This window comes from Sardina pilchardus, chromosome 17 (assembly GCF_963854185.1).
Source record: "Sardina pilchardus chromosome 17, fSarPil1.1, whole genome shotgun sequence".
NCBI lineage: Eukaryota > Metazoa > Chordata > Actinopteri > Clupeiformes > Clupeidae > Sardina > Sardina pilchardus.
The window spans coordinates 21,925,567-21,935,061 of NC_085010.1; the positions used below are offsets into that span (position 1 = coordinate 21,925,567).

Here is a 9,495-nt window from a genome sequence, read left to right on the forward strand (position 1 = left end):
CCATTCAACTCAATGCGTTGACTATGAAATGCTTGGAATAAAAAACTGTTGATTTGTCTTCGATGGTAGTAATATTACCTCGTTATTACATGTCTTTCTCCATTCTGAGCTGCAACAACAACACGACACGGTCCATTTTGGATACGAAAGGGGTTAATTTCTGCCTGTCCTATGCTCTGTTTATTTCTAGAGACGTGACGCAATCAAGTCCACTCCTCCTAAGGAGCGCGCGGCGGTGATTGGTGCTATTTTGCACTGTTGCTGCTGATGCGCCGTCAGGGTTGGCGGGGGCCATATATAACCCAACTTCTCACGTCGCTCGGTCCACTCTGAAGAAGGAAGTGTTGCGCGAGGGTGTCCCGTGGAGGCTATTTACAAACATCAAGCTCCGATTGCACTGCACTATCCCGGAACACACGCTCTCTAAATCACCCCTGATTCGAAAAATAAATGCCCTGCATAGGCCTGCGAGAAATAAAACACGCGAAGAACAAGGATCATAATCCGCACGGTGACAAAGCCACACTCGCGATAAGGAACGGAGATAAAGCGCACGGAGCCGTGTCGCCGTTGCCTTCTCAATGCATACCCTTTGTGCTCGGGGAACGATGAAACCAGAGATCACCGCAGCCGTCGGATTTCTGTCCAGATTCCTGCGGATAAAAGGACACGTAAACGACAGACAGCTTCAGACATTCAGCCAAACCCTACAGGATATTTTAGCAGGTAAGCTTTTCCAACCGTGGAAAAAAACAGCCTTTAGTATGTGTTGTTGCTGTTGAGGACGTCCTCTTTTATTTGTTTATGTGTTTTTCCTTACACTCGTATTTAAGAAGTATTTGTTTTAGAGTCTAATGCGAGAAAATGTTGTCAAACAAAGACTTTGGGACGCACAAAAGGCTAGAGGCTTACAGAGCGGACGTACTGCCAAAATAGATATCCTTTCATGCTAGCTTATGTTCGCTCACACTCATCCTGTAGTTGAGCTAGTTTTGACGACGCCATTTGTCCAAGCCCCAAACGAAAACAGCTCGTTTGCCTTCGTTTCTTAACTTCCATGTACTACTACGCTCTGCTTTATCTGTAAGCGTCAAATTGAAAATACTAGTAGACTATTTTGTTGGCGAGTAGCCTGAAGCGCCTACTGGTCATACTCCGCTGAAGAATGGTTGAGTCTATTCCCAGGAGAACGGGACTAGGCAAAAGAATTACGTAATGCGTAGCCAACAAGGAAACGACGGATACATGTAGGGCAGTCGAAGACTGGACAACACATTAGCCCATTGAGTTTATAAATCTCAGGACTATTTTTCCAGACTCGAGAATTTGAAATCCATTGTTGATGCATTCTTTATTGTTGACATTTCCTCCATCTCCCCTAAATGCGTTAGCATTCTTCTATGCCAGTTATATGCCCTCCGTAAGCATAACATAATTTCAGGATGTGCATGAACAAATCGTGCGTGATTCGGCTACTTAGTTAATTCCTCTCGCATCAATTATGTTTTTTTGTATCTATAAAAGTAATATATTACTAATAAATTATTTTATCATAGTTGGTGAAATTGATATAGGCCTGCACCTTCTACAGTGATACAACAACAAACAGGTTGCCAAACATCCTTTCAATGTTTCCCTTTTTTTCACAGCGCCCTCCAACATTCAGTCGTAAACAATGTTAAGCACCACATATTACCCTTCGCATAGCAGCAGCACAAAATAGCCCAAGCTCCTCTAAACAGCGTATTGTAGTATGGCGTGAGCTGACAACACTCTACTCCGCAGTTAACACTAGCGCTCTGCAGGCTGCACTCGGGTGCAGTGTTTGTAAACAGCTCCAGACTGGGGCTCGGAAAGAAATTGGCCACTGGCAGAGAAGTTGAGGGGTTGGGGGGATGGGCAACCACCAGTCTCCATGTTGTGCTGGTTTCAGGGAAGGTGGGGGCGAACAAGGGAGGAAGACAAGTAGGGGAAGGGGGGGGCGGGCAAGAGGGTATAAACCTTGCAGAGAGGGTCGGGGCAGGGGGGACTTTGACAAGTATATGTGTTCACTTCTTTGTCTGGACGAGAGGCACGCCAGGGCAGAGGCTGACGAGTTTTTTTTGCGCGGTGGGGGGATGGAGAGAAAAACAACACAGAGCAATCCCTGACGGCTGGGACTGAACTAGGCCAGCCTCCCCTCTGTTTAGCATTACGCACATAACTCCATTGTTGCTACTGTAATGGATTAATAATAGCACGTGTGTAAGTGTTCAGAGATTGAAGTCTGGATCATCTGAGTGAAAACACAGTGGTTGGTTGAGCAACCCCTTGCAGGTCTCTATGGCCTTTTCCTGTTTACAAAGTAGGCCTCTTCGGAAAGGCCTCTACCCTGGCCTGACAGTAAACAAGCCACGGTTTATGAGACAGAGGTATGATCTACTCTAGAGGTTGTCATACAAACGCCTACACATTAGTCACAGAACGCGATACTGAAATGTCACAGTTTGTTATAATAGCACAGCGAGGATCAATTTTTTCCGCATAACCATCTCAGACAAACATGTCTTCCTTTGTGTTTACCATTTTCACGCTTTGCGTGGACCTTTATCGCGTGGACACTGATAAAGAATTGCACACCTTCACACCTTTTTGTGTTACTTGTGTTTGTTCATTCCGTTTGCTGTCATGAAGCATTGATCTTTGTGTTAGACTCTTAGATTTTTGTTTCCTGTCAGGCAGTTTTTTTGTGTCGGTGGAATGGGACTTTTTTTGTGACCTTTGTGCTCTGCCTTGTGTGTGTATTTTTTTTTTTTTCTGTCGTGTCAGTTGCGGTTCACCCCCCCGCAGGCAGTAAGCTTTTATTGCTCTGTTCTGGCCGTGCCAAACTCTCCATTAAGCGAGCACAACGCGTCCCCTCTTGATAACACTGGAGCCATTATCGGAGCGACGAGCACAGGTGGCTCCTGGGCACCAGTCGTCTTTCATGTCCTCTCCACACTCAGACTTGGCCCCCTTTCTCTTGCCCGAAAACTAGCCTACACGCCAAACCCAAACCCACAAACTGTCACCGTCACTGGTTAAAAGCTGGCCCAGAAAGGGAAGCCATTGTTGGATGCCTCTAAATAGAACCCTGTGAAGATGTACATTTTTATTCGTTTTTTTCCCCCCATTTGTTTCTTCTGTCTCACCCCCACAATCCCACAGCAGTGCATATGAATGTGATCTGGCTTTCCGTAATGACAGAAGCAGGCCAGCTCACATTAGTAGGACTTTTCCTGTCCATGTGTTTACGCCTTTGGCAGCGGATAGTGTTTTTCATATGTCACTCAACGTATGTAGGACAGCAGCACACAGACAAAAGACACCAGGCCAGCAAGGCAATGCTAGCACGTCCATAACAGATCCCTTTTGTGGCTAACTAGTGAGTGTTTCACGGAGGCTGTTCCCTCTCAAAAATACAGGAGCTGTACCTATTGACTGCTACCACAGGGCTTCAGCCATCAATGGAGGACTTTGAGATGACGGGCCAGGGGGGAGATTGTGCAATCAGCCCCCCCTCCCCCGTCCGCCCTCTGTCCCCCCCCCTACCCGTTCTCGCTCTCTTTGTCACGTAGGCGGGAGCTGACAGGCACTTTATGGCTGTTTATCAACCAATCATATTTCTCCCCCCCTCTCGTCGCTCGCTTGCTGTGAATTTCCACATCTCGGGCTTCAGGCCTTTTAAATCAAACATCAGCCTCCTTTCTAAACGACACTGAACAGACTTTGAGATTAAATATGCTGCATACAATGTAAACACAGTATTTAATAATATAGTATAATGTAAATATGGTCATTTTTGGTTCATTGTTTATGTATTTTAGTTTCCTTGTTTGGCTTTATCATGTTCCAATGAAAATATACTGTTTTCTAGGTTAGCAGATTGTTGCTAGAAATTCGTGCTTATACGGTAGTGGGAGAATATAGTGAGGTCTGTCGACTCCAAAGTTGATGAAGCCTGCTCTGTGGTTTGTTTTTGGTATAAAAAAAAAACAAATGCAGAGAACTTCCTCTAGCTTCCTCAGAGATAATATTTTCATCGCTGTGCCCGTGATTATCATAGCATCACCGTCACCAGTCATCATGTAATATTCATGGCAATATGGTGTGTGTGTGTGTGTCCCCTCCCCTCCCCTCCCACCCCTTTCCACAGAGCAATACAAGCACCATTGGTTCCCTGACCGTCCCTGCAAGGGCTCTGGGTACCGCTGCATTCGCATCAACCACAAGATGGACCCTCTGGTGGGTCAGGCGGCGCAGCGCATCGGCCTGACCATCCAGCAGCTGTACGTGCTCCTGCCCAGCGAGCTGACGCTCTGGGTGGACCCGTTCGAGGTCTCCTACCGGATCGGCGAGGACGGCTCCATCTGCGTGCTCTACGAGTCCCAGCCCAGCGTCAGCGTCAGCGTCAACAACGCGGTCAACATGGCAACCGGCGGCCCGACCTCCGGCCACGGCGTGACCTCGCTGGTGGACAGTCACATCAGCTGCAAGGAAGAACTGCTGCAGCTGGGGAGAGCCAGCCCCTCCAAAGCATACAGCATGATGACCGTGTCCAGCTAAAGCCTGCCACATGGTGCTGTTTTTAAGATAAACGAGGAGAGAAAAAAAAAAGCATATAAAAAATGAAATAAGGAAAGAGAAAAAAACAGAAAAAAAAAACGAAAAGAAAAAAGGAGGAGAGAAAAAAAAAGCAGAGGATGTGGCCTATCATGCAGGTGATGGAAACCTTACAGGTTTTAATTTCACTTGTCTCTTACGTTCACGTTTGTTGGTGTTCTTGTTGTTGGATCTGCCATTAAGTCCCCTTATATATTAGGGGATAGTGAGGAGGAGATGTTGTTGTTGTGCTACACACTGGGGCAGCTATAAGACCAGCGGAGTGTCTGCCCCTCCCTGGACAAAGCCAGGCCAGAAACGGCGGGGCTGTTATTATTTTTGTTTTTTTTTGAAAAGGTGTTTCCTTTTTGATGTTGAATTTGCACTTTTATTTTCAAATGGTTTTATTTCTTAACTGCCATCACCATCACCACAAACCTCTTTGTGTAAAGAGCTACTGTCTGGATGCATGAGTCTGATGCATCTCAGAAAGGAAAGAAACAGACATGTGAAAGGAGTAGAAATTACATTTCTCTCTTTTTGAATTTTTTTTTTCTCTTTCTTTTGCCACAACATGGGGTGTCTGAAGTCCAGCTTGAGCTAATGTCTGTCCAGACCTCAGTTCTGTGCCCATTTCAAAACCTCTTTAAGACAACTACTCTCTGTTGGACCACAGGGCAATCTTTTTTGGTTTTGTTTTGTTGTTTTTTTCTTGTTTTTTTTTCTCTTGTTGTTATGATTGAGCACTGGGCGGACATCAGCTCTTACACTGGACTTCTGAGGCCCCAGAAGACAGAACTGCAGAAAGCCCTCTTAACCGTTTACGGTGCCGTTTTTTGGCGCTGCAGGGGGGATGCGTTCGTGATACCTGTTACCATGGATACCATCGCCATGTCACCAGCGCAACCCTTTGCATGCACGTAGCGTTTTTCTCTACTTGTTTTTGTTTCCAGGGAGGAGCCGCGCACACGTTCCCCTCCCGCTCGATGAATGTCATACTGTCAAAAAAAAATCACAATCGATTAATTTCAAATTACACCCCTCACTGCCCTCCCCCCTTCTTTTGTTTTATACCCCCCTGCTCCCATCCCACCCAAAGTCTTTGTTAAACACCAAATGTAAGTATGTAGCATAGCGGTTCCTGCCGTTGAAGGTAGAGAGAAGGCGGGTATGTGTCGTCGTTTTCGTTTTTCTGCCCTCCCTGCCGCCCTTTGCGAGAAATGACATTGAATGCACTTTTGACAGAAGGGCCCATGTGGGATGTACTCGTCGAGGTCGACGACTCCTCGACCCCCTGCTGCATTCCGACGTCCCGGGTTGTCACGGAGGCCTGGGGTCCGCTTGTTTGGTTTCGCTTTGTTATGTTGCCCTCGCTCGCCAAGACCATTTCCTCCCGAGGAGATTTTTTTTCTTAATGGATGTAACTTTTTGAGTTTGATACACAGAAAAAAAGAAAATAGACGAAGGCATAGACAAAAAGCTGAAGCATTTCAGATAGTTCTCGTTTTTGTTGTGTTTTTGTTGTGTTTCGTTGTGTTCCTGTGCTGTGCTGTGCTGTGCTGTGCAGCTTTTAGCAGTCGTGAGACACGCGCGCGCACACACACACACACACTCACACACTCACACTCAGACACTCACACACAGACCAAGTGCAAGTCGTTGTACTGATTTTGTTATTACACCATAGCACTGCGCTCCATACGTGACTGTAGAAATCTCCTAGAAGGTATATGGAAAACTCAAATGCACAGAGGGAGAGAGAGAGAGAGAGAGAGAATGAAAGAGATAGAGAGAAAGGTGACAAGAGATCCAGATAAAGGAAGCACTGACTGTCCATTTCCAAATGAAAGAATCGCCAGCTGTTTGTTTGTCGTGACCTTTGGGATCGTTGGACCTCCTCTGGGTGTGGGTGGGTGCAGCAGGAGTCCGGTGGGTGGAGGGTTGGGTGTAGTCGGGGATGTGTCCAGAGTGGGTGCCTGGTGGTGGTGGTGAGGGGTCTCTGTCCGAGCCACGGGTGGTGCTGGGCTTATTCAGCCAGTCTCTGAGCCATTTTTTTCCCCCTAAGAGTCGTCAGCAAACAGCAACAACAACAACAGCAGCAGCAGTAGTAGCCCCATTTTATTTCCTTAATCACTGGTCTTGCCAGAGTGCTTGAATCCCTTGGCAAGTGAGGGGCGACCGACAACCAGCTGTTCCTCCTCCTTTTGGAGAGAGAGAGACGACGACGACAATGACGCGGCTGACTTACCCTACACCACCCCACCCCCCCCCACCCCCCACTCCGTCCCTTCCCCACGCTGCAGGGAGCGCGCAGTGACACATATCACCTCCCCCTCCCTCTTTGTCGTTGTGGGGGGGGGGGGGATAGCGGTGGGTTGTGAGAGAGGTGGGGTGGTGGGGGTGAGTCGGATCCCAGTCCAGGGCAGCTATTACTCACCCCCAAAACTTCCGGCTCTACCCCTTTGCCCCCCCTCCTCCAAGAACACCCCCCCCCCCCCAAAAAAAAAAAAAAAACTCGAGGGAGGACATAACCAGCACATACACTGAGCGCGCTCCCCTCTGCCCCCCCCCCACCCCTTCCACAAACACACACTCCCCCCCTTTTCCCTCTTCTGAGCCTTACTGAGAGAACCACACAGAGTGAAAAGTGGAAATGGTCATCGCGAAGAGCAGTGGTTGTTGTTGTCATGCCATATTAGCCGTGTACTGGATCGATCGTTGTGTGCTTTCTATTTCCTTTTGGAGTTGTGGACTACTCTTTGTCGGTTATTTTAGCTATCACACAGGGAAGCTGCTGCAAGAGGCTGTGCTGCGAGTTTGTTTACATAAGTGATTCCTGTATGGTTGGACGTCCAAGGGTACAGCAAAAAAATAAAGATAAAGCTAACAAAGGGGGTGTGCAGGTTGTTTATGGTAGGGGAGGCTTTTCGGTGTGCACTTTTCCAGACGGGGACTAAGTCCGGCCTCACATGCTGCTGAGGTGGGACGCTGCCAATCAGTCCTAAACGGGTGCAATAAAAGCCTCTCTCCCAGGGGATCATGGGTAATGGAGCCAGACTGTCAACACAGAATTGCCAACCCCACCTCCCCCCACCGGCACCCTCTATCAGCTGGGGCCTCGTGTGTGTGTGTGTGTGTGTGCAGAGCAGGGAGCAGGGAGTTAAACAGATGGACAGTGACCTTGGGTCTGACCTCGCAGCTTTCAGCCCCTCATGATTTGAAAGACTTTTGGGGGCAGATTTGCTCAGATTTTTAATATGACGTTAATCGTACACGTAGACAGCCTAAGTTAAGTACAAGCTGGATGTGGCAGACTGTTCCAGCTTTTTAAATGTACTGTTGAAAAACCACACACACATCCAGCAAAACAGTCTCTCATTCTATTACACTTGCTGTCTGAAGTTGCCACCAATGCGATTTGACACCTTCTACATGAATTTGATAATACCCCCCCCCCCACTCCCACCCCTTAAATATCTTTCGACAAGTTAATTAATTGTACCCCAGCTCATCTGAACTTTGCAAGCATTTAGCTCACGTTTGTGCACATAGTAATCGGTTGCGTCGTAATAAGTGGTTTTCTAGCAGAGGGTAATAGCACATAAAATGCACTATGTCGAAGTTGAAGTTATGTGACATTGAGACGCGGGGTGTCTCCAGGAATGTATTGCCAAAACTCAGGCCTCACACATTCAAGTATACCCTCATGGAAGAGTTGCGCATGTTAGGATGTGAAACATGGAAGGGAAATAGTCGTTTTATTTGTCTCGTTGGGTTTGTCATCGATGATTTTGGAGGAAAAAAATTATTGCCACTTTCGCATTTGGGGTGTTTTACATATTTGTAGAATGTAATGTTATTGTACAACATATGGTAGAATACACAACATAACACATGGGAAGTGCCAATAATTGATGTTTTTATTTGAGATGTTTCGATGTATTCCTTTTTGTATTTCATATTTTAACACGAATAACTATTTCCAAGGTGAAGCCATTCGTGTCGGGAGTGTTGGCAAGGACCAAAGTTCTTTTGGTAAAAAAAAATCAGTTTCCTCTCTCTGTGCAGATAGACTTGTCCTTTGTTTTTTTTTTTTTACTTTACAAAACAAAAAAAAATCTGCGCTACCCAAGATGAAAAGCTGTCTCTATCTTGTGATCCTGTCAGTACATCTTTATTGTGTTCATTTTCTTTTCCTTGGGTATGTTGTTATGAACTGCTGTAAATTTGTACAGTTCATGTAAATTGATTGTGCGGAAGTTGTACAGATTTCTATATTTTGGAAGAAAAGTTTTTTTTCTCTGTAATAAAAGATTTCCTATCTTGGCAAACGTAAACACCCCTGTGGACATTCTTTTGTTAACTTGGAAATCCACATCCGCACCGAACCAAACAAAGTCACTGCTAACACTGTTATCGTCTTGGCCCATTGTTTTGAATGGGGGAAACGGCTCCGCCTAGCTAAGCTCATCACTTGGACTAATGGCGATAGCACGCAGAGAGCCATAATGCTCAAGGGGAGATAGAGATTGCCGAACAGCTGTTTGTTACGCAGACTGAATTAGCAGATGATTTTGGGAAATAGCTGTGAGGAGGGATGGAGGGGATGGGAGGGGGGGGGGGGGGGGTTGAGGGTTGTCTTCATACGCCAGATGGGATGAAAAACGAGCATATTTTTCATACGCCAATAGTTGCCATGGAGCAACAGTTTCAACATCCTGTCTGACTTGACTCTGAACATCCACGGGTTTAGATTCTCAAGATATTTCAGGTTTAAGGCCCGGTCTCTGGATACTCCCAACACTCTTCCAATCACCTCTGCTTTCTCCTCTGTAAGCAGCCGTATTCCTCCCCTCCGCAGTGGGTTGCTGCTAA

General features: G+C 46.7%; 1 protein-coding gene across 1 annotated transcript; it reads left to right on the forward strand.

Annotated features, from left to right (window-relative positions):
* The first annotated feature begins 310 nt into the window (after positions 1–310).
* btg1 (B-cell translocation gene 1, anti-proliferative) lies at positions 311–8,957 on the forward strand. The gene is made up of 2 exons (XM_062518499.1): positions 311–726; positions 4,175–8,957. The coding sequence occupies exons 1-2, from the start codon at positions 582–584 to the stop codon at positions 4,582–4,584; spliced, it is 555 nt and encodes a 184-aa protein (XP_062374483.1). The 5' UTR covers positions 311–581; the 3' UTR covers positions 4,585–8,957.
* The last annotated feature ends 538 nt before the right edge of the window (positions 8,958–9,495 follow it).

Coding starts and splice junctions, on each gene's coding strand:
- btg1 (XM_062518499.1), top strand. CDS start 582: ATGCATACCCTTTGTGCTCGGGGAACGATGAAACCAGAGATCACCGCA. Junction 727..4,174: donor CCTACAGGATATTTTAGCAG/GTAAGCTTTTCC, acceptor CCCTTTCCACAG/AGCAATACAAGCACCATTGG.